The sequence below is a fragment of the Rhododendron vialii genome, chromosome 5a (assembly GCF_030253575.1).
Source record: "Rhododendron vialii isolate Sample 1 chromosome 5a, ASM3025357v1".
In the NCBI taxonomy this organism is placed as follows: Eukaryota; Viridiplantae; Streptophyta; class Magnoliopsida; order Ericales; family Ericaceae; genus Rhododendron; species Rhododendron vialii.
The window spans coordinates 31,340,099-31,365,500 of NC_080561.1; the positions used below are offsets into that span (position 1 = coordinate 31,340,099).

General features: G+C 37.3%; 3 protein-coding genes across 4 annotated transcripts; 2 read left to right on the forward strand and 1 right to left on the reverse strand.

Annotated features, from left to right (window-relative positions):
• Positions 1–10,986: 10,986 nt before the first annotated feature.
• LOC131325261 (probable serine/threonine-protein kinase WNK9) lies at positions 10,987–14,419 on the reverse strand. Of its 2 annotated transcripts, XM_058357415.1 has the most exons (7): positions 14,026–14,419; positions 13,898–13,935; positions 13,575–13,802; positions 13,199–13,419; positions 12,711–12,868; positions 12,176–12,626; positions 10,987–12,072 (listed from the first exon to the last, which is right to left on the reverse strand). In XM_058357415.1, exons 1-7 carry the CDS (start codon positions 14,098–14,100, stop codon positions 11,144–11,146), a joined length of 2,100 nt encoding a protein of 699 aa, XP_058213398.1. In that variant the 5' UTR covers positions 14,101–14,419; the 3' UTR covers positions 10,987–11,143. The 2 variants fall into 2 exon arrangements, with proteins under 2 accessions (XP_058213398.1, XP_058213399.1); XM_058357416.1 differs by lacking the exons at positions 13,199–13,419; positions 13,575–13,802; positions 13,898–13,935; positions 14,026–14,419 and adding an exon at positions 12,964–13,192.
• A 4,344-nt stretch (positions 14,420–18,763) lies between these two features.
• Positions 18,764–19,370, forward strand: LOC131325262 (uncharacterized). Its single transcript, XM_058357418.1, has one exon. The coding sequence runs from the start codon at positions 18,823–18,825 to the stop codon at positions 19,216–19,218; it is 396 nt and encodes a 131-aa protein (XP_058213401.1). The 5' UTR covers positions 18,764–18,822; the 3' UTR covers positions 19,219–19,370.
• Positions 19,371–24,160: 4,790 nt separating this feature from the next.
• Positions 24,161–25,183, forward strand: LOC131327816 (uncharacterized). The gene has a single exon (XM_058360946.1). It carries the CDS (start codon positions 24,161–24,163, stop codon positions 25,181–25,183), a length of 1,023 nt encoding a protein of 340 aa, XP_058216929.1.
• Positions 25,184–25,402: the final 219 nt, after the last annotated feature.

Genomic DNA, 25,402 nt, shown 5'->3' on the forward strand with positions numbered 1-25,402 from the left:
TCAGATGATATCTCAACATATCCTTTAAAGACAAACAACGAAAAAGGTAAGGAGGAAGCTAAATTGAATGTTCCATCAAAGAGATTACGAAAGATGGCAGCTAATGTTCGTGAGGCCTTGTCTTGTACAGCTCACACAATTGATGGCAAGAATAAGTGGGAAAAGAAATTGAAGACAAATAGGTTTGACAAATCTCAACCGCTGAAGAGAAATGCCAACGAGGTAACAAGATGTGAATAATTATTATATTCTTAATTCTATTATGGTTCTCTAATTTGGAAGAGGTACCCGAATGGATTATGGCTAGAATGGTATTTGCCCACCTATTTTTCGGTATGTATTTGTTATGCATTACTTATTTTAATGTTTGCGAATGTGGTTATAGTTGTTAACGTGTAAGTGCTCTCTTTGTAGAATTATGCTTTGCGTGGTGGTCTAAATGCCAAAAGTTGGGCCATAAATTATACGGGAACTCATCGATACACGGGGAACCCCAAGCATGTGAACGGGTGTACATCCCAATAAATGATTCAGACAATCATTGGTTTATGTGTGTAGTAAACATCCGTCATGGGATTGTATACATACTTGAACATTACCATCTCCGACGGAAAACAAAAGACGAGCTGAATTGGTCACATGTGTGGTAAAATACTTGGACGATTTATTTCAATACTTGGATGAGCCACAAGTCAAAAAATTTAGTATGCTACCATTTGAAAGACTAAAATGGCTTCCAATTCAAGAAGGTGGTAATTGTGGTGTGCACACCACCAAGTACTTTAATTTGAAGCAATTTATTAAAGACTAATTGATTATGGTAACAAACTAGTTTTACATATAATGTCGTTTCTACCAGTTTATATACCCAACACTTGTTCCAAATTTTTTGTTTTAATTTCTTAATTGTAGCTGAAGTTCAATTCTACAGAAGGTAGGATTGGCTTAGTTTTGAACTTGATCATGTTTGAAGGGAACAATGTCAAGGAAAAGATTATAGAGAAGGCTAAAAAGAAATATCTCAACCCTAAAAGGAAAAAGTGATGATATTGTGGAGGAAAAACTGACCATATTACTGCTCATTGTGTAGTATTTTGGATGCAAATACAGCTATCTTTTTGTTAACATGGCTGCTACATTTTGGATGTATATTGTGGCTCATGTAGATTGCTACTAATGATATTATGGCTCATGTAGATTGCTGCCTTTTGTTATTTGTAATAGCTAAAAACTTATGATATGTATTTAATGATATCGAGGCCTTTATTTGTTTTGATGAATGTTGAGAAATTTTATGTCTGCTTGTTGTGAATGGAGGGATACCCTACCATTTTAGTGGCCATGTCATAAAATTGGAGGTACTTACCATGTCAAATAACATACTTACCACAAATATAGAGTGTACATAACTAAAACTGGACATTCTTACCACAGATTTTGGAAGGAAAAAATAGTGACTGAAGGTACTTATTATGACAAAGTATATACATACCACGAATATATGGTGTACATAACTAAAACTGGACATTCTTACCACAAATTTTGGAAGAAAAAAACTAGTGACTCAAGGTACTTTGCTATGTCAAAGAACATTTTTCCCACAAATGCAGGGTGTTCGTAACTAAAAACTGGGCATTCTTTCCACGAATACTGGATGTTCTTACAATTACAAATGAAAGACGTTACCTGAAACAAAGGTTATGATTACATTTTCAAACTGCATACTACATTGTGGAATGATTTACCCTTTAAGAACCGTTGCTGGGAATTGTTGATCAGCCTCCAAAGTTGTTACCTAGGATCTAGGCCTGAACACTATTTGAATTTGTTAACCATCCAGCAGCCTGTATAGTTTAAAAGTTATAATAATTAGTGAATGGACAAATAAATAATAGTCTATTAAATGACAACATAATAAGAGACTTACCAAATTAGGTTCAATACTAGATTCACAACCATTGGCAGTGAACGATTATGGGTAATATGCAGATGAGTCTTGCCTAGTAAATGATTGTGGGTAATATGTAAATGAGTCTCACCCAGTGAATGATTATGGGTGAACTATGCTCGAATCTGATTCATTCTCATTGATGTTCCCCATATTGTTTCGTACTAATTTTGGGCATTTCATTCGCATATGACCAGGTAGTCTACAGTGGCCACATTTTCTTACCTTTGGGATAAAGTCCTTTGCCAAATTTTGGCTCCCTTTACACTTGATAATGACAGGATCGCCAATACCAAAATGTATAGATGTCCCCTTAACATTGTTCTCTTCTCCTGTTGCTTTTTGCTGGCTTTCAACATCTAACATATACGCTCTCTCATTTTGAATGTTAACCTTGTGATTTCTTCTCTTGCCTCATCATATGCATTGGTTAAATGTGAAGCATAAAAAGGCATTTCAACACATGCAGTTGACAATGCACCATACATTGTCGTTTGTGTTACCCATTCTGGCATGGGTGTGCTGCCATGTAGAGAGGAGGACTTGGCCATTTTTGTCCACCTTTGTGAGATCAGATAAGAGAGAATTTCTCTCAAGTGCTTCATTTTCATTACCGAAATCATATGAGAACAAGGGAATCCAATTGACTCAAATTTCAAAAAAGAGCATTTCATGATGCCTTCAGTTGGCTGATAGTATACTGACCACATTGCATCATCCTGTTGATACTGAGATAAGTAGTAAACCCCAAAATCTTCAATCTCAACTTTATCCACGAAACAATGATTTCTTTTTCTTAATTCATCGCGAAATTTCTTGCATATGGCCCGAGAAAATGTATCAGCTGCATATTGTTCAATGCATTTCATAGCTGTAGAAAGAATGGGAGTATTATTCTCACTCTCTACTTGTGCCTTAGCCTCATTTTGTCGAAGTTTAGCAAGAGCCCTATCATATGCTTGTACAAATTCAAAAAGCCTTAAACATAGTTTTAGGAATTGTGTGCTTTTTGCTCCCGCAAAAAAAATACCTCGCAAGTACGCCTCAGCCCATAGGTGCTTTTTTTTGTAAATCTCTATCGCCCAATTGTTTTCATGAAGATTATAGTTGTCCACAAGATTTGTCCATGCAATTTCAAATTCTTTTTCCGTTGGCATTGACATGCATTTTTCAAAGTCACGCAAGAATCCGGGAGCATGGACATTACTCACAGCATTCTTTTTCAGATGTCATTTGCATAAACGATGACGAGCATTAGGCAACACAGTTTTTATTGCTCTCCTCATGGCCTTATCTTCATCTGTCATTACCGACACTTGCATTTTTTCATTGCCCATAGAATCAAGAAACTTTTCCAATACCGATGTATAAGCCTCAACAGTCTTAGTAGTCAACAATGCACACCAAAAAATCGTAGTTTGAAAGTGACTATGGACTCCAGCTAGTATCACAAAAGGCTTCCCATAAGCATTCGTTCGATAAGTAGCATCAAATAGTAGCACGTCTCCAAAGCATATGTAGTCTGTTAGAGATGTTAAATCTCTCTAAAACAAATTATTTAACTGGTTTTGCTCGTCTATGTCATACTTGTAATAGAACAAGGGGTCATATTCGGTTTTCGCACGTAAATAGGCTAACGCACCTTCTGCATCCCCATCCGCAACCTCTATTTTGCGTTGAGCTGTAAAATGATTGTAAAGATCTTTTTGTGTGTATCCAACCTTATCATATCCATCAGATTATTGTGCGGCCAAATCCATAATATGACTTGTTTTAATGCCAACTTTATGCATTGTATTGGCCAAGGTTTTATCAGGACTATGAACCTTCCTGTGGGAGTAGAGAAATGGCACACCCATAGGCCCTATCAAGTTGTGATTGTGGAAGCTTATAAAGTTAGCTACCATGTATTTGTTTGATTTTCAATCTATTTGAGATGAAATATAGTAGGATATCTAACTCTAGTTAGTGCCATCGGATATTTTTTCCCATCTTCTCATTCCATATATTTAGCTTCTCGATATCCTTCTTTTGAGCAAACCCACTTCCTTGAAGTAATAATACCCTCATTGTCCTTGTGAATATTATCCTTTTGGACACTAAAGCCTTTCACTTTGGCATATGCATTATAGAATCTTTCTCCATCCTCATCCGAATCGAATATCATTTCATAAACATCTTCTTCCGTTAATTCATCCAACCAATAATCGTCACGTCCGTCATCATCACCATATTCATCATCATCGCTATGTCCATCATCATCACTATGTCTATTACTACATTCTTCCCTTGCAAACTGTCATCCATCTCTCTAAATCTAGTAAAACACGACCACATCGATGGTAAGTGTTTTCATATATAGTAGTAAAAAATGCAATACATTATGGAGATAATTCTGAATCTGGTCAAATACGATCATAGTTTGTGGTAAGTATTTCCATATATCGTGGTAATCAATTGATATACATTATGGTCATTTTTATCTTGACAAACCAACAACAAATCAAAAACATAATCATTGACCTTTTGCTAAAAAAAATAAATTATGTTCAATATCTAAGAATCACAACTAAAATAAGACTTCATAATGTGGATAAATTTACTTGGTCAAATTCTTCAATTTATTGTTCTTGAAAGTTAGAGAGATTTTTCAATATTCATTTCCTGAGACAAAAAGGAATATGTGTGGAAAAGTGAAAAATCAGAAAGATAAATTTGAGGAGTTTAAGGTAGGTAGGGAGGAATTTCGTATCTTTAATGGCATGATGTGGAGTAGGTAAGCATTTATTGTACAAGTTTGAAAGTAAGTGAATCATGTACGAAAGTAAGTGAATTCTTTTCAAAAGGTAAGTGCTAGCAAGAATTGTGGTATATACCCATATACCATGAATAACCGAATATTGTAATGGTAACAAAAACCAAGTGGCGTGGTATAAATAGTCTAATTTTATGAAATTAATGACAAATAGGTACATATTTATGTAACATAACTAATGCACCATAATGAGGATAGTTAATAAGGTAACTACCACAATAAATGTGATATTACTTAGTTCTACTTAATTTGTATTACCTTGTAATTAAAGTATAATACCTTAATGATTAGTGAACTAAATAATGTATTGAATGTGTCATTAGAGATCAATAGTTAGTGGTTACTCTTACATTAGCCAATTATATCAATCACTTATTGATTGCAACTAAGACTACTGTTAACTACTACTCCTACTAATAACATTGATCACTATTAACCTACAATAACCAATTCATTTTAGCCAAATATATTAATACTCAATCATCACTATATCATCACTTATTGAATATGATCAATCAATTAAGCTCTCAGTCAAATGATTCTGACTACTATAGTCGATTATAGAGATTAATCGCCACTCTACCACTAATTGAATAGTCTAATGTCAATTATAACTATTAATTGTTATAATATCACGTTAAACGATTACATGCATCATTTCAAATAAATTATTTAAATATAATTAGGAGATTATTACAATTATATGGTTTATATTTATTATTTTTAAATTTTTTTTATAAGAAACATATATACACAAAGTAAAAATTTAATGGAATATATTAACAACATTAATTGTAAGTTATTCAAAACAACAAATGAATAAATGTTTTCTCAATAATATTTGTAAAATAATTTTTAATTAAAAATAATTTAATGAAATATATTAACAATATGAATCTAAAATCAAGGCAAATTTTTGGCTTAAATATTTAGTTTTGAAAATTTGTTATAAAAAATTTGTTTACAAATTAAATATTATTAAATTAAATTTATATTTTCACCCAATATTTGATAGTCTATTACACAAATGATTAGGAAAATGACAAAAAGTATGGTGAATATGACAAAAAGTGGTGTAAACTTATAAATTTTCAATAATTAAAAAAATTCTTGCAAAAAGGTACATTTTTCCGCCAAAAAAATTTATTTTCCCGCTAATCGGCTACCTAGAGAACAAGTTAGAGAGAGAAAGGGCAAAAACGTTGAAGTGTAGTCTTTTGTCGTGGTAAGTATACAATATTTTGTGGTAAGTGTCAACATAAACTGTGGTAAGTAAGGGTCATCATTTGGCCCAAAGGCCCGCAGCCCACCCTAAGCCCGCCCGGCCCATAGTTTGTAATGGGCGGGCTCGGGCCTACAAATTTTTACTCGGCCCGTGAGCCCGCCCGTGGTACCCGTCCAAAAGCCCGCCCACGGGCCTGCCCATTAGCCCTAAATCCCACAAAATCCTTTCTTTTTTCCCTTGCCCAAGGAAATTTAAGCCCGCTCGATTTTTGGCCCGCTAGCCCGTCAATTGGGCTAGCCCGTGGGCCGGGCTTGGGCTTCAAATTATAGTAGGTAGCCCGACCCGAAAAAAGAAAAAGCCCGATCGGCCCGGCCCGTGGGCGGGCTTGGGTAGTGCCTTGGTGGGCTGGGCTGGCCCGATGATGACCCTTAGTGGTAAGTATAGCCAGTGTCCATGGTAAGTATAATGACGTTTTTTTTTTTTAAAAAGGCAAAACCTCCATACTTTTTGGGAGTGATTTTGATCCAAGGGCTGAGATTCATCCAAACCTGATCTAAAGGCCCAGATTTAATGGGGGCATGATGCCCCAATACCACATTGGGGCATCATAGAAAATTTGGGTCACCCCTGGTATTTCTATTATGGGCCTCCACATATTTTCTAATAAGAGCATCCGCAATGGGAATAATCAAAATCAATAACCAAAATGTGCTACGTCAGCATTTGATTATCCATTTAGTTCATAATCAAACTTAACAACCTTTATTTCCACATTGGTTATTTTTGCATCCCTATAAAAAAAACCCTATAGTACGCAATGCATCTATGTCCAATTTCAAACAAGTTTCAATCACACACCTGACCACACCAAATTATTCGTCTCGATGAGACGATTCTAATGTGGGATATTTTTTAGTTATTGAGTTTTGAATTTGGTTATTGGGTTTGGTTATTGAGTTTTGGTTATTAATAAAAGTTGTTAAGTTTGGTTATGGAATGAGTGGAATTTGGTTATTTGCTAAAAGACTTGTAACTTTGCTTATTACAGTGTGAGATATTTTTTTAGCATTGTTATTAAGTTTGCCTATCCATACTAATTTGATTATTACAATAGGGATGCTCTAAGGTCTGGTAGAATGAAAAAAGGTTTTGGCCCAAACTCCGGGAGTCTGGCTAGGGTTCGTTTGATTAGAATTTTTTTTTTTGTTGTCGAAAAGTGAAAATGAAAGAAAGTGAGGTAAAAGAAAAAAAAAGTTTATTAGGAGAAAAATCTTCTTGTATGTTTTCCATTATAATGACATTTTTTTGCAAGAATCTATATTGCTCCGAGTTTTGAGTGTTTGTAGCCCTTTGGGCATTTCCCGATGATAGAAGACAACTTAATAAAAAAATCACAAAATATCAACACCCAAAATCTTTATGAATATTAAAATTTTGTCCCATATACACCGTTACCGAAGTCTTAAAAAAATAGTACATAAATGTGAGAAGAGTTGAACAAACTGATGCAATGGATTCAACGTTCAATAAACTCTCCCAATAAGTAAAAGATCTTGAATTCAGTCATTATTGGGTTTGGGTGGTCTATTGAACAACTCCTTTTCCGAATATACAAGTTGAACCCAAAGTGGAACTTTTATGGATTTGTTTGAGTGGAAGTCACTATCATTTACTTGGAGCTTATGGGCCATCATGTTGCCATTGCTCGTACGCAATTTGGATATTTTCTTTATAATGGGATGTCCGAATCAGCTTATGCACATCTCGACTTATCCAGGAAGTACCTGAATTAATGATCGGGTAAACCCTCCAGTGGGGCCATTGTTTGAAATGTTCGGCCTTTGTCTCCGTGAGATTCGAACCTGCTACCTCATGAAAGACAAACACTTATTAGTTAGTATTAATTTTCTCATTCTCACGTAGCCAAATCTCTTATTTTGTTGCTTAATTTGGATCTAATCAACCACTAAAGCGATAGGAAAAGCGAACTTCACAATCATCCTCATCTGTATCATGATATTCTCATTATTAAAGTGGGAGAGGAAAAGCATTAAAAAGTTTTTTCAATTATTCATAAGTGTTCTTCCTTTAACCCCACCTTTATAGCTACCCACGTACATTGATGCGCAGGTATAAAATATTGTAACAATATAACTGCGGGTCCCGTTGTGCCTTGGGTACGTTCTGAGTCCAAAAATTTGATCCTGCTTTTCCATGTTGTAGAACTCAACTAGTAGATCATATCTGACAAAAAATAAGTCGAGCGGACGTCAATAAATCAGGGATCGAAGAAAATTGCTCTCGAAAAAAATGAACACCGGATATGAGTTTGAAAATGCACATCAAGAGAAACTTTATTCGATCATGCCATTCTCATTGTTCAAATCAACTTACAGTTATTTGGATTATTTATTGCTCTTCAAATTCTACAAAATGAACGATTTCGATCTAATTTTTGAACTCAGAATGGCCATGTATTAAAGGCATAGCAAGACCTATTGTCCAGGGCACAACAGGGCCCAAGTGACCAAGTCCAACTTATACTAATACTTTTAATACATTTTAGTTTCCCATTAACTTCATATTATAACCCCCAAAAAAAATACTTTTACTTGAAGATAATGCTTACCACTAAAGAGACAGATAGATTGGCTGCATACAAGACATTGAACTCATCTAGAAGGAAGATTTCCCTGGGATTTAATAAGGGATATTGGTGCTTGTGCAATAATTTCTCAATTACAGGCGTTAAACTTTCCCAACAACAATAAATAAAATATAGTAGTGGGTGCTCTAGCTAGGAATACTGGATTAATTTCTTCTTTTTTTCTCAAGAAAATTTCTCTAGTAAGTATTGAAAAGAATAGGGCTGTAAACGAGCCGAGCTCGAACTTTGTCGAGCTCGAGCGGAGTTTAGTTATTTACTAAATGAACTTCTTTATTAATCGAGCTCAATTACTAAACGAACCAAAAATTTGAAATGGGGGATGGTGGTGTGCAGTGGTGTGCGTAGCACTGTGCTGCGCACCTCCGAGCCGTCGGATCGTGCATCCAACGGCTCAGGATCTCATATCGGCAATGAACGGCTCTGGATCGTTGGCTGTCGAGATGAGATCCGAGCCGTCGGATGCACGATCCGACAGCTTAGAGGTGCTTTGCACTTACACTTCACTGCACAGCATCAACCTGAAGTCCCAAAAATTCGAGCTCGAAAGCTGCTCGGTTCATTTTTATGTTGTTGTTGTCAATATTGTATACATTAGGAGATTCAGAAGCTATTCATAGCTCTGAACCCACAAGTTGCTCGGTTCGTTTACCGCCCTAGAAAATAGGAAGAAGTTGAGTGTCAAATTGTTAAATTTCATTCTGCCAAATTTTTGTTTGTTAATTTTCAAAAGTAAGAAAAGGAAAAGTTGGGTGCACTATTTGACCCGAGGAACTAACGTTAGGTGAAGTTGCCAACTTGGTGCATGTGTCAATGAGAGGGCCATGTCTTTTGTGCTAACAATAACGTGTGGAGAAGACCTTTCCGACTCTCCATCTTTGTTGGTAGGGTTACTAAATGAACTAAGCTATTTGAATTTGAGCTCGTGTTCGTTTATTAAAAGTTTGTTCAAGATTAATTTGTTACATAAATAAATCAAGCTTGAACATTTTTTGAAGCTCATTAAGATTTCAAGTTAAATTTGTACAAGCTACTACTCGGCTCGTGTCTATCCAACGGTAAGAAGGTCCCCCCCGAAGCTCAGTAATGACGCAATTCATGGTTAGCTCCGTTGGTCAGCTCAACTGCTTTCCAGTTTTGAGTCTCCGGTCTTTCCCTATCTAAATTTTGTGCATTCACGAAATAAGGGGCAAGACCCTTTTGGTATTTCTCTATTCATATGTCCTAGTTGAGAAATAACCAGCAGTCGATTCCCCAATCCTACACTAATCCAGTAATCCACTAGAACAGCTATAGTGGGTTCTTTAGCTCAACTACCAGTTTCAATTTGCAACATGGACCATATTGAGACTAGCCCAACTTGTAGGGACTGGGGATGCCGCCAAGCACTCTCGTCAAGCAGCATTTGGTCATTCATCTCGGCACGTAGGACTTGGATTGAATCTGAGCGCATACAGATTTGAACTTTCCATTGCTCGGTCAAAATTCGAGCTGTCGATTGCCGAGATGAACGACCGAATTAGCCACTTAGCATCCGCTTGATAGGGGGTGCTTGGTAGCATCCCTGCACCATGGGATATGAGAGGAAAAAAGTCAAGGAAATCTCCTAAAAAATATATATAATATTCCAAAAGTAGAAGGTTTTTTTTTTTGGGTAACCCGAAAGTAGAGGATTTGATAAATTGCTATATGAAAAGTATGATACCTCAGTGGGCCATGCATTTATCTCTCTTTGAAGAACCCCTCCTCTATTATTGGCATGAGATAGCAAAGGTGAGGCCAGCAATCAGTGTCCAAGCTCTCAAGGAAAAAAACTCTCATTGGCCAACTATACCTGACATACCAAATAATACACTCCATCGCTGAGCATGTGCAATTCGGTTGCGCCATTAAATAATCTCCTCTCCTCTCCCTGTCTCTCTCAATAAAATAAAGCACAACGCCACGAAAGCATGAAAAGCTTCTTTCGAAAACCTTTCAGATTATCGTTTTGTTTTTTAAAGACAAAAACATCATTGAAGAACCATGCCAAGAGCGCTAAAATTTATGAGAAATGATGATTGAAAATGAGAGTGTAGAGCAAGAATTTAGGACAAGAGCAAAGGATTACCAGATGATTACGTGACAGTGTGACACGGGACAATGTGCTTTATTTTGGTAATATATATAAATTGGAAATTTACACGAACTCAGATTTAACCAAGCCGGATACGTTTGGAGACCCAAGAAGGCTCTAATTTCCTCTCTTATAATCGACTGAGCATTTTGCCAAAGTCCACATATAGGACTTTTATTCCAGAGATCTAAAGTTAACGACCGGCCAAACTCTCCGATGGTCCCAAAGTTTCCCATATATGATGTGTATACATATATAATGGATACAGGATACTACTACTACATTGCAAACTCTCCAGGCCCCAAAGTTTCTCAGCGTATGGTAGGGAATATGCGAAAACATAAAATTGAAAACAAACACAAGATTAGAAGATCTTATAAATCAATAGCATCAACTGGTAAAGAAGTTGTCCTGTGAAGAGTATTGGGAATCAACGATCCTGTGTACAATCTATTGGCAGCAACAATAGAATCGTCTTCATTGTGAAAGCAATTCTCTACCAGCCCGTTCAAATTTGAACCACAATGTTTGTCAATGGAAGAAGATTTCGCAATTATCTTGTCTTGTAAATGGTTCAAATCCGAAGAAGATGAAATCCCATTAAGGATTTTGAGTTTGGAAACACCTGAACTTGAATGAAGCCTCGGGGGCTTTGGTACAAGTCCTAAGTGCTTATCTCTGAGTTTTCGGGGCTTTGGTACAAGTCCTAAGTGCTTATCTCTGAGTTTTCTCAGTTCAATCTGGTACTTTGCCTTAAGCCATCTTAACTCCTGCTGAATTTCGTGCTCATAATCCTCCGAAAGGCCATGGGATAATGATGGAATCGCGGTAAAAGAATCGGAACTTGGTAACGATTTGAAAGAATTTGTTCCACTAGATGCAACATTGTGGTCCATTTCTCTCTCCCTCTCCTCCTTGGCAGTTGGTTGGTCCGAGTTTTCGTTTTGTTCTTCCGAATGGCTCTCTCGGGATCCCAATGAACTGAACTCCAGGCTTTCGTGGCGATCCCAGATTTCTTCAAACCGGCCATGCATACCTGCGCATCCATTTCCAGAACATTGCAAAATTTGCAGGTTGGAGGCACAATTGCGGCAGAAAAGTGAATTTGCAAATTTAGGGGTTTCTTCGATTCCTGGCCCCGGTTTCCAATCAGGTACCAACGAACCAATCTCCCCGTCAATCATATCGGCTATTTTAGTCACGTCTTGATCGGTTATATCCAGCTCTGCAACCATTTCGGTTGCAACGCTTAGTGCTGTATCACTCTCAATATCGAACGGGAAATAGATGTTTCGGATGTGCCCTGCAAATGAGAGAACCCTTAAAAACCCTGATTTCAAGTTCCAATTTTGAGCTATGAATAATGAAAATGACAAAGAAAGTGATGGTTTTATGATGTATCGAACCTTCTGTGTCCGAAATTCGTAGTCTTAAAAAGATGTTATCATCCTCTCTCCTCTTCCCTTTGATGGTTATGTCAAGATGGGCATGATGATCCTCGTGTTCTTCATCGTTGTACTCAAATAGTTCGATCCCACTTTGTTCGATCTCAGTTGAATGGTGCTCCCATCCAATTTGGCCTTCAAATGGTATACCATTTAAGTATCCAATGAAGGAGCTGTTACTATATGTTTTTCCAACGCAATCCAGTTCGAGATATGGCTGCCGGTCTATGCAATCTGCTTCTCGTTGGCAATCTATCGGTCTTAAACCGAATTCACAATCATCATTTTGGAGAAAAGGATCGTTCAAAAGCTCCCTTGCAGAAAGCCTAAGTGATACAGTCGCCAAGCATTTCTCAACAAATTCCCTTACCTCTGGATCCTTCACTTTGTACAAGGCATCTGGTTTTTTCCCCTAAAGCCATCAAAAGAATGTCAATTGAGAGAGAGAGAGAGAGAGAGAGAGAGAGAGAGAGAGTACTAATAGTCTAATACTTACAGAAGTAACTTTCTTGTAGATCTGAGCAGGATGAGTGCATTCACTATATGGATATTCAAAGGTGACCATTTCCAATATGCACATTCCAAATGAATAAATGTCAACCAATTCATTGTACTCCTCTGCATATACTTCTGGAGCCATGAACTCTGGTGTCCCTATATAAATTGAACCCGAATACAGATTAATCTAAGTCAAGTCATTTTTCTCATAAAAATGCAACGGACACAGATATGGACAGATAAAAACGCACAGAAGCCAACACAGATATGGACGCATCTGTGTCCGGCTCTGTGCACCTCCATCCGTGTGTCTGTAGCATTGCTCTTTTCCTCATCAATCATGTCAATTAATCCAAAGTGAGATATAACAAAGAACTACAAAAGCATTCAATATACAGACAAAAGTCTCCCTTTAGATACGAACTCAATACTAGAGCATAATATATAAACTATTTTCCGGTTCTAGAATGGGGGGTAAAAGCATACCAACACAACGGGCAGCATGTGATTTTCGAAGCATCGCCGCAAGGCCGAGATCACCAATTTTCACCTCCCCTTGGTTGCCATTGACGAAGATATTGTCACACTTGAGATCTCTGTGGATTACCGGGGGATCATGGCTATGGAGATAGAGAAGCCCACTCAATATCTGTCTGCACCAATGCTTAACTGCCCTAATGTTAACTCTCTTGTGCTTTTGCCTATACCTATACACCCATTAAACAAAACCAAAAAAGGAAACCAACCCAGATTAATAAACTACTATATCTCACTTACCCACTTGGAAGAATCAACAGATGAGAAAAAGGGAGAAAAAAAAAGACCAGATCCAAAAATCGTGGCAAATTCTGCTGGCACGTACTGTTTAAGGGTCCCGGAAGTGAACATTTCGGTCACGAAATTGATGTTTCTGTTCGCGGTGTCAACCCAAGAGGTGTAGAACTTCATTATGCTTGGGTGTTTGAGCGTCTTGAGCAAATGGATTTCGCAGTAGAGCCTCTCGAGATCTTCGGGGCTTTGCAGGAAATCGTGGAGTTTGACTTGGTTCCAAGCAACTTCAATCCCATCGTACTCGTCAAATGCTCTGTAACTGCCATCAATCCACACAATCGGACCCCAAATCTCACAGCAATGAATTGGGTAGTGTTAATTGAAACGGATGGGATTAAGTTTGGATTTACTTACACAGTCTTTGAGGCTCCTTTGCCGAGGATTTCATTGTACTGCAGGAAAAAAAAAATCCAAAATCAAACACATAACTATAAGCAGACGAGAGAGAGAGAGAGAGAGAGAGAGAGAGAGATGGATATTACTCTGCCATATCGTCCAGTGGGATCAACTTCAACAAACTCAGAGTAATCTGGTTCAAGATTAGTGAAACCGTTCATCCTCTACGCTATTCGTTTTATTCTTGTTTTTTTTTTCCCACCCTGTAACTCCCCTATGGTACTACCTTCTTTCTTTGGTTCTGATAACCAGAGAGAGGTCAATAGGTCATGAGAGAGACGATCTATCCTCTTCCATCAACTTCCACACACAGGGAGAGAGAGAGAGAGAGAGAGAGAGAGAGAGAGAGAGACAGAGAGAGAGAACTGCTGAGTTCATCAATGGACAGTTTCACCGATTTGGACTCATTTCAGAGAAGCATACGGGGCCACCTACCCCACAACAAAATGTGACGAGAGAGAGGGGAAAACTTTCGGTTTCTCTCCGTTTTTTTTAAAAAATAGGAGTATTTATATAAAACGGAGTATATTTGCCGCGGAGTAAGGTAGGAGATCGTTTGGATGCGGAATAAAAATTGAAAATATTATTTATGAAGAGAGATAAAATAGTAGAGTTTGGGGTGTTAACTAATAACACTTCAAAATCCCCTATAAATAATACCCACAGGGGTATTGGCTGGTCTTACACAAAAAAGGAGATTGGCGAAGAAGCCCTGGTATTTGGGTTCCCAAACCAGGGCATAAGGAGGGCCCACGGTATCATAGGGGTATACGCCAATACCCCTTCACAATACTGCTTCCAAACGAGTCCTAAGAGTACAATTTTTTGGCTTTGGTTAAGTTGTCTGTACTAAATTAAATTTTTGATAATTGATTTTGACCCTCTATTTTTTAATAACCACATTCTAATATTTATATTTTAGTGCACATCACATGAACACTAAATACAAATATTGGAGGATGGTTATCAATATTTGAAGTGCCAAAACGAATTCTCTAATTTTTTTGGGTCAAAAGTTAAGTTATTTTTATTAAACTAAACGTTCAACACATTTTCTTCTACCAACCCAATACATTTTCTATTCACACGCTTTTATTGAGGCTTGAGCTATAGGTTCCGTCGCGTACTATGAGCACGAAAAAGTATACTTCGTTTCACCACCGACCAGAGAGTTCAAAAACTTCACAGTTTACTCATTACACAAACGTCTCTCTCTGCTTTTTATTAGAAGAAAACAAAGAAAAACTAACAATCTAGAACTCTAACCCAGATGGTTTGGTTAAGTACACATGAGAAAACAACTAAGAAATTTGTTCTTCAAGAGGTTGCAAGTTCGAATTTCACGAAAACCAAACAATCTGAATCTTAAAAGTACAGAAGATTTGCTTAGTCATTAACTTTAAAATTCTGAAACAGATCCGTAGGTCGACGGAGTTACGGTTAAATTCAGGCACACAGACAAGCATATTATTCAAAAGGGAGGGTGAAGACTATCGTGACCGTGTGGGGCCAGTGAGAGACTTGTGAGGTTCGATTAAAATAATTGAAGCTGGCGTGACGATTATCACTATCGAATTTATTAGTAATTATACTTCATATAAGTAGTAACCGAAGGAGTACGGAAGATGGTACGGGTGAAACTTCCTTTTTTCTTTTTTTTAAATCATAACTCATAAGCATGGCTGATGACCTACCCCACTTTAATTTACTCAGTACTTACAGCTTTGAGTCTTCACTTCATTCATGACCAACCTACCTCTCTAACTGTTGATTTCACCAAAAATTCGTGATGTGTAGTAACTACTGCGGAACTGGGGTTGGTGTTGGCTCTCAAAAAGGACAACACTGTGCTGTATCGGGGCGATCCCGGTTCGCTCCAATCTCGTTCCGATGATCGGAAACATCGCTTCGTAGAGATCGTCGAGTAGAAATAGTGTATCAAAAATCGACTCAATCGGATATCATTAAGTGCATGATCGGTACGCGTGTAACTTGGCAATAATGGGTTCTAGTGGGTTTGATTCAGTGTTTCGGATCCGTATTTTATAATAAAAAAATTTCGATCAAGGACTTAATGATATCCGTTCGAGCTAATTTTTTGAACACTTCTTCTACTCGACAAGGTCCACAAAATGAACGTTTCCGATCATCGAAACGAGATAGGAGCGGACTGGAATTGCCCGGGATAGCACGGTGTTGTTCCTCAAACCAATCCCCAATCCAACTACCGAGATGTTAATTTCATCCCAAAAAACACACGAGAGAAGAACGTCATAATGACGTTCGCTTTAGTTTTCCAAAACTGCCCATTCTCTCTCAGCATGGCTCCAACAATTTTTTAAAAAAAATTATTACTCTCATTTCTTTTTCCATTTCTCTCTACTCGTAGCCCCAAATACCTCTCTACAAATCTAAACCAACCAGAGTCAATAGGTTCGTTTTCCTTCTGTCGTCTGTTGGTTTCCTTTTAAAATTTTGGAAAAAACTTGAGATTGATTCATTTTCTGTCGTTTGATTAGTTTCCGATGAACATACCAATAGACTAGATCACTAGACGATCACAACTTACGAAAGACCTTTGCCACCCTACCCAATGTCTCAAGGGAGTGTGGCAATGGTTGCAGAATTTTGATTAGGATATTCGTTTGTACTTTGAGTTAAATATCTACCAAGCCTGCGGATCAAAAAAAAAAATCTACCAAGCCTATTTATGGATTAGGTTATTCATTACTTGAATTAAATATCTACCGGTCCTATTTATAAAATTATATATATGACCACCATCTCTTTTATAATTGACATATATTTACGTTTTGATAAAAGATACGGAAATGAATAACAATATTTCGATTTCCACGATAAGTATTTAATTATATTTTGAAATAAGCACTCAAACCGATCATTCGCCCATTGACTCACTAGTCAATGGCACATGCGAAAATAGAGTTTGTTCGCCCTCTATGGTCTGTTCCAATTTGGAATTTTGGAAAATTTAAAGATTAATTTTGTTTTGCTCTTTGGTTCATCTGTTAAGAAGAAACCCATAGTTTGGTGATAAAAAACGATGGACTATTTGACACCCAACTTACAATACACCCTAGCTAGGCTATCCCTCAATCTCAATGGGTTGAGCTCCCTTTGGACTCGCAACTCTCCTTGCTCATCCAAGCTATATTTTCCGGGCCACTACGAGTGTATTGAGAATTCTTGAATTGTTCGTCGCCTACATCAACCCCGTAGAAGAGAATATTCTCCAAATATATGTTTCATCGAGGGTGAGAATGATGCGGATAAATAAATTGTAGTCTTTGATTGATCTAACTCTCTCATGGTAATTTTCTCTTCCAACAAAAAAAACTCACGTGGTAATTCTCTTCCAACAAAAAAAAAAAATCTCGTTTTTTATTTTTATTTTTATTTTTATGGATTATTTGTATTTGAAAGGAATGGTGTTTTACTTCTCTTGAGACATGAGAGGTAATTAGAAGGCAGTTAAAAGTTCATCAATTAATTCAGGTAAACCGTCCTCCCGTATAGACTGTAGGTATATGCCTAATTTCCTTAGCAACAATATACTAAGGCCATATTCGATGACTCTCTTGGGCCTTGATGGAGTATTAGATTGTGAAGCCCATAGGGCCCTTAATCTAGTGCTTGGGTTTGTCAAATGCACTCGATCGGACCATGAAGTCCAACCACTAGCCCGGAAAATTTTAGGGTCCCTTCAGCTTAACTCTTGGGAAAATGACGACCAATGACGTATTTTGATAATTAATATCCGTCAAGGATATTTTCAGTATTAATAATTGTTCTTAAATTGTCCTTGGAGGGTATTAATTATCAAAACACGTCCTGGGCCGTCATTTTCCCTTAACTCTTTGTTGTAATTTTTTTTTGTTATTTTCTCTTAATTTTTTTCAATTAGGGCCAATTTTTGAAATAATCCATCGGTTCGAGGAAAGGAATTGGAAAAGTATGAAAATATAGCCCAAAGTCGAAAAAAAGTTCATGTATGACTTTGTGAAAGACAATTAAAAACTGTGAAAACTGTCTTTTCGAGTTTTTTCCGACTTCAGTGAACTTTTTCGACTTTTTTCATAACATCTTCAACGTCATTTAATTTATGGTGTTCTCCCTTATAACATTGTCCACTCAAAACCCCATGGGGTTTGGTCAAGTATGCATGAGGAAAATTAATAAGTGTTTGCCCACCATGAGATTGTATGTTCGAATCCACGGAGGCTAAATAAAATGGTTTTGAGTTTTAAAATTTATTTTGTATATACCCGATTTTGAATATTATTGATAATTATTAGTGTATAGCTACTTATAATCTTAATAATTGTAATTTGATTTGATTAAAAATCGGTTATTTTACATTCTCATTCTCAATTTCTTTCATAAATAAAAAATAAGCACCTGACTGTTGAGGTAGCTTAAAAAGAAAAAAAAATGATTAGTATACTTTAACTGCATTAGGCAGAATCATTTCAATGTACAAATATAATGTATTGCAAAACAAAACTTTATAATATAATAAGTATACGTTCCGATAAAAAATATATGTCTATTAAATGGAACCCCTTCAAATTAAAATCCTAACTCCGCCACTCCGAGCTAGCAAACACCTATGAGACTGGGGGAGTAAGTCACCTAAAGCATAACTTTATAGACTTGGGCAGGAGGAGAACACCACATGCATTTTCGGGGCAAAGAACAATTCCATGCTTCCAATGGCCCAAAACCTCGAGAATAAAGGCCCTCCAACCATTTTAACGAAGCCCTAAAAATAGGTTTCCTCACTTCATCACCTATATAAAGGCTCAAATTAATCAACCAATAACGAAATTGATTGAAATTCCTTCCCCCAAAACTAAAAAACTATGAGTGTGGCTTGTCTTGAGGGTCCGACACTGACGGAATTCGTCAAAGACGCGGAGGCCTTCGACAAATGCGTCGATGAGCAATTCGACAAGCTCGACACCGACGACGACGGAGAGTTGTCGCGCTCCGACCTCCAGACAAGGCACGGAAGGTTTTCGTCGGTGGAGTTCGAGTTGCAATCGAAGGAAGAGATCACGAGCATGTACGATACCCTTTTCGAGACGTTCGACGCGGATGGAAACGGGAAGATCGATCGCGAGGAATTCAGGACGTTGATGAGGGAAATCGTGCTAGCCAAGGCCCGTGGGATCGGCCTGTCACCGGTTTTGATTATCCTCCAAGGAGACAGCTTGCTTATGAGGGCCGTAGAGCATGGCTTGGCCAAAAGTAATTGATCTGAATGTTTTTAAGAAATGACTCAAAATAAATAGACAAAATTTGTTAGTTGTATTTATTGAATAGAATTGCATGACCCATGAATTAAATAACGAGAAAGAATTTATTTTGCGGATCTCATATCAATTTGGGATCATCGAGATTTGGTTTCGCTTTGGTTTGGTTTGGTATTATTAGATGAATGGCACTTGGTATATTTGTATAACGATAACCCTTCCGTTCCAAAAATATAAAAATGTCTTGGTTTTAATAACGAGAACTTAAAAATAAGGCATCTTTGTGAAGAAAATTTAAAAAAAAAAAAATCACAAGTTACTAGATATCAAAGAGTTCTTTCAATATATATGTGAAAAAATGTTTAAAAAATTTAATAAAGGCGCATCATTTTTAAGTTCTCATTTTGGCGGAAATGACAATCTTTTTTGGATGGATGAAGTATTTCTGAACAAGGTTACTGTACAAACTCCTAAGGTGTACGGTATGCGCTTTTGTATTTGGAGCTACAAAAATTCATAATCAAACACCATAAAATTCACAAGTCGGACCACGAATATTCATAACTTTTGTTTTCATAACTTTTGCACCGTCTTTGATTGTATTGTATGACTCTTTGAACCACAAAACTCGTAAGTTAGACCACAAAAATTAATAAATTGGACCATAAAATTCGTAATCCATGCACCTGAACGTGCTTAATTAGCATCGTGGGAGGTGGGTCTAGTCCAATTAATATTGGGACATGACCAGATATGAGTATTAGATTGGATTATAGTCAAGAGGACCATAAATATAAATATGCAGTTTTTTTTTGTTAAAATATGCGTCCGGATTAATCATGCCCCGTATATGTAATCCCACAAACTGTGCGATATACAATGCCATTGAGTTGTTCCGTTACTATTCCGATCCCCACTAATCGGTGTATTACATAGCTCTTCGTTATTAGAACAGTCAAACAAATGGGCGCTTTATATATAAAAAATAGTAGGTATTTTTTATTTACTTTCTGCATTAAAGAAATTCGTGCTTAGGGATGATGAATGTTCAAATTTAGGAAAACCCCCCCCTTAGATTATGGTAAATTGGTGCCCCTCCTGTAACAAACATGTTTCTTTTTGGCACTACTTTGGTTGGAAATTTTGGACAACGTGTTAACAAAGGTGGGAAATCATATCATATGGGTTAACTTTCGAGAGAATTAAGGTGGTTTAGATCGGTGGGCAGCTGAGGTTGCCTAGTTTCCCAAAAATAAGTTCGAGGCTTTTTTTCGTTTTGTTCTTATTTAAATTTTTTTCACATCTTTAATTTTGCGTCCAAATTTTGTGAATCGTTTGCCTCGACGAGAGGAATCGGAAAAGTAAAAAATTATGATTTTTACCAAAAAAATATTGAAAATATCCAAGTTTTAGCACTTTTAGCCCAAAAAATTGAGCTAAAAGTACTAAAAGTTATATATTTCTGAAAAAAAATTGCGTAAAAGTTGTAATTTTTTACTTTTTCGATTCCTCTCGTCGAGATAAACCTGTAATTCACAAAATTTTGACGCAAAACTAACAAATGTGGAAAAAAATTGAACAATGAAAAAATGAAAAAAACCTGGGACCTCTTGTTTTGGGAAACTAGATCCATCGGAAGTCATCCTTTAATTGCGGCTGTGTGGTTAATCTTAAAAGTCAAGAATGAAGCCGTTTTTTTATTCGGTTCGAGGGTCATAAGTGTCCGATCGAGTTAGCTTATACGGACTTTAACTAATCTCCTCTTCAGTTTGTTCAAATGTAAGTCATACACATTACACGCCGGGATTAGGAAATTCACAAAAAATTATTTTCTTGCAGTTTGACTCCAAGAATCAAACTCTGATTAATTATGTGGGAAGTAAACTCATCGACCAACCGGAAACTAGATCCATCGAACCCTGAATCCAAGAATCGAAGCTGTTTTGGAAAGGGAGATTCCAAATTACAGACAAGTGGAGGAGCTGAAGCTGATAAAGTATACGGTCTGGGCAAAACTTAATTAAAAGATGGGGAAATGCTCTTATTCATGGCTGAAATCATGCATGATATGCATGATATGCAGAATTGCAGGGAAAATTAATTTGTAGTGCAAATTAAAGTGATCAGGGTGCATGTATTTGTCTGTATCCATTTGATTTGCCCTAATTTTGGTGGGGTTTGGCTTTTTCTTGGTTGTCGCACGTCTTGGATACCCTTCTGTACATTCCTTTGAATCTTTTTCAAAAATTTCTTTGCCAACCAAAAGAGGACTGATTTGCATCCCTCCTTGGTTTGCAAAAGCGGAGTATAACGGGTATTTTGGCTAAATAAGCTATTTGTCTAATTTTTTTTTGTCTTTATTCAAAAAATTTCCTCATTTGTTAGTTTCGCGTCAAATTTTGTGGAATATTGGTTCGTCTCAACGAGAGGAATCGGAAAAGTAAAAAATTGTTATCCAAAACTCAAATATTTTGAATAAAGCCTAAAAATCTGGCTTTTTGCTGATTTTTGTCTTTATTCAAAAAAATTTAAATAAAAATTTGACGCAAAACTAACAAATGCGAAATGAACCAATAATCTACAAAAAATTGACACGAAACTAACAAATGCAAATTTTTTTGAATATAAACAAAAAATCCAAGTGGCCTATTTAGCCAAATACCCCTATCCAGGGTTTTGAATAATTACACTAGTTATCTTGTATAAATATGTATGGTCTCTTGAAAAAAAAATTCCAAAAAATTCAGGCAATTGCCGCCATCATAATTTATTGAACGTATCTTTAAACATTAATCCAATAACTATTCATTTTCTTTTATAGTGGTTAAGAGGTCATATTCTTTTTTTTTTATTTCAATAGGCATACATAATAGAAGTAAAATTGTATCTACTGGGCGTTTAAATGTCTACCCACTAATAATGGGTTTCAAATAAAGTATATAAATATCGAATTATGAAGAAACCAATATATACATAGGTTAAGTTGAGTGTAAATATCACATTTCTTGAGACTCAATGAAATTAATTCCATTTTTCATGTGCAAACTAGTTTTACATTTAATATATTTTAACCTAGAATTGGATTTTAAAAGATGAGCACGGAAACTTTAAAATATCATATCCATATCACGATATAAAAGTCCTCTATAAAATTTTGACATCTCCTTAATATTACAATCCTGACTCTGTCCTTGTTATCCTGTCCATCCATTCCCAATATGCACCTTGTTAGTGCAAGGTGAATATCTTTTAAATAAATTTAATCTCACTATATAAAGAAAAAAAATATAAAAATAAAGACATTCTTTGCATAGAGACTAGAGAGTAGGAATCAATAACTCATTGACTCATTGCCAACCAATTTAACAAGCCAACTTGATGACAAGCAACATAGCAAGAACATAAAATATATACAACACCAGTTATTAAATTTAACGTTATCTCGGCTCAGCAAATAAATATTCCTCACCTTTACAAAATATGGTATGATCAGGACGTAACGTTCCCCGCAATTGAGCGGTAAGATTGATCTCCCGATAGCTAAAACATCAAAAAATAAGATCGTGAATTGTGATGACGTTATTACTTCCCTTAAGTGGCGATATTGACATGTGATTTCACTCTTCATTTTCCTTCATCTTTCCATATCTCTCTCCATTTTCTAAGCTGTCTCCATCTCCTTCCCATTCCCCTTTCCTTCCCTTCTTAAAATTTTACTAGTTGGATTTCACTTTCCTGCAGCAACATGCATCTCTTAGGTTCGGCTCATCTTGCCGGCTCTTCTCGAACAGGTATTAATCCAGTTTATAAAAATACTAAATAAAACCACAAACAATCCCATTTAATATTAATTTCGACTTGGCTTTCCAACGGTCTCCTGGGGGGCTGCGCCTTAGGCTCATATCGAGTACGCAAAGATGGTAGTAGTTATTCACTTTTTAGATCTCATCAAAAACATCAATGACAGATAAGTCACATTTAGTGCCACTCGATCTACAGAACCAGATTTTCACCTCATATGGCTCATCGTTCAATTCTTTTGAAGTTATTGGTCATCGTTCGAGAATCTTCTCTTCTCTTCTGCTCCTAATTTATTTTAAACCAATCAAACACCTGCGATTATGACTTTTAATCAAGCATTACTAATGACATATAATTCGATCTATCTGGACGAATTTTGTGTTAGCAAATAAAAAAAAAAAAACTCCGTGAGGCGAAAGTCTTACCTGCAATTGTCAATCTGTGACTAAGACTGAGGTCCTAGCCATTAGTGCACCCCAGCTCACTTATAAATACATTTTATAATTGCATTAAAAAATTGTTATGAGAGAGAGATAGAGAGAGAGAGAATGAGAAAAAATCATTCCCTTTCTTTGTCAGAGGCGCAAATCAAGCGAAGATGAAACCAGCTCATTCGTAAACCTTGGACCACTTGTACGTGCTAATTTTTGGTTTTTTTATTTTTTTATAAAGAAGTGTTTGGACCAGCTTACGAATTAAGGCAACCGTCCATTAGGGGAAGCCCCGGCCACTTAAAATCGAGACAAATACTTCATATAGACTGACTCGAAAAGAGTTCATAACACATTTTATATTTAAAATCTTAGAAGAGAACAAACTCTTAAAATAACCAATCCATCATTGGGTTAGCGGTTAACACTTGTGCTGATGATTATCAATTATGTTGTTTTTCGTATCTAAGGAGTAGCCAGCCTTGTCATTCCAGCTTCAATTTTATCTTAAAAAAACTCCCCTCTTCTTGCACACCCATCTGCCCAAACATCAACAAAAGCCACGAACTTGCTCACAGAAGAACCTCTCTCTCTCTCTCTCTCTCTCTCTCTCTCTCTCCACAGAGAGAGCATCAAAGGATGAAAATCTTCCAAAGTGAGTTAGTGTTGTGACTTGTGAGAGGAGGGAGAGACAGAACCCAGGTGACAACACCATGATCCCTGCTTGTTTCAGTAATCCAAGCACTCTCTCTAGTGAAAATACTACTAGTACAGCTCCAATGCCTCAAAACCTCATAACATGCACTTACCAAACTCACCTTTGCAACTCACCCACCCAACTCACCCTCACCTGGTCCAAGACTCTCTTCTCTCACACCTTAACCCTGTTCCCTTCAGACAATTCCTTCTCCACCACCATCTCTCTCTACCCATCAACCTTCTCCTTCTTCCGGACCCGGGCTGGGTCCAAATCCATCAACTTGACCCACCACCACTACCAGAAGATCAAGCTGCACTGGGACTTCACTCGGGCCGAGTTCGCCGGCAACTCGGCGGAGCCCGACTCGTCGTTCTACATCGCCATTACTTTCAACTCCAGGCTGGAATTCTTCCTCGGCGACCTCCGGGATGAGTTGACCCGGCGGGCTGGGGTGACGGAGCCGCGATGCTACTCAGCCGAGTCGACCCTGCTGTCTCGGAGGGAGCACGTGTTTGGGCGCAGGATTTACGTAACTCGGGCGCAGTTCATGAGGTCCAAACACGAGATAGAGATAGACTGTGGCGGAGGAGTGCTCAAAGTAAAAGTCAATGGGGTGACGAGCCTTGTAGTAAAGAGACTTGCATGGAAATTCAGAGGGAATGAGAGAATCATGATTAGTGGAGTGGAGGTAGAGTTTTATTGGGATGTGTTCAATTGGGTCAACAAAAGTAGTGGCAACAGCAAAAGTGGGTCTGGCCATGGTGTTTTTGTGTTCCAAATTGGGGATGGTGGTGGCATTTGGCCGGAAATGGCGGGCCCGGAGAAGAGGTTGATGAGGAAGAGCTTTTCGGGGGCGGTGGGGGCGGCCGCGGTGCAGCCGCCGTCGCCGTCGCCGTCGTGCTCGAGTGTGTTGCAGTGGGCGGAAGAGAGTAGTAGTCATGAGGGTGGTAGAAGTTCATGTTCTTCGTCCACCAAGTCTTGTGGGAGTAATGGTGGTGGCTTTTCTTTGTTGTTGTATGCTTGGAGGAAAGAGTGAGATTTAGGGTTTGTTTGGAACGTGTGAAAAAGAAAAGAAAGGAAAGGAAAAATTAATTTTCCTCGTTCGGTTTGAGAGAAAACTGAGAGAAAAATAACAAAAACAAAGAATTAACTACAGCGCATGAAGGTTTTTCTACATTTTTCTCGAAGGTTTTTTTTTCCCTTTCCCGTCTTTTCTTTTTCTTTCTTTTTCTCAAGTTCCAAACCAGGCCGTTCA

Excerpts from the sequence above, each read along its gene's own strand:
- LOC131325261 (XM_058357415.1), bottom strand. The coding sequence starts at position 14,100 with ATGAACGGTTTCACTAATCTTGAACCAGATTACTCTGAGTTTGTTGAA. Across the intron at positions 12,869-13,198 it reads ACATGCTGCCCGTTGTGTTG|GGACACCAGAGTTCATGGCT; the intron begins GTATGCTTTTAC and ends CAATTTATATAG. Across the intron at positions 12,627-12,710 it reads TCTACAAGAAAGTTACTTCT|GGGAAAAAACCAGATGCCTT; the intron begins GTAAGTATTAGA and ends TGATGGCTTTAG.
- LOC131325262 (XM_058357418.1), top strand. The coding sequence starts at position 18,823 with ATGAGTGTGGCTTGTCTTGAGGGTCCGACACTGACGGAATTCGTCAAA.
- LOC131327816 (XM_058360946.1), top strand. The coding sequence starts at position 24,161 with ATGATCCCTGCTTGTTTCAGTAATCCAAGCACTCTCTCTAGTGAAAAT.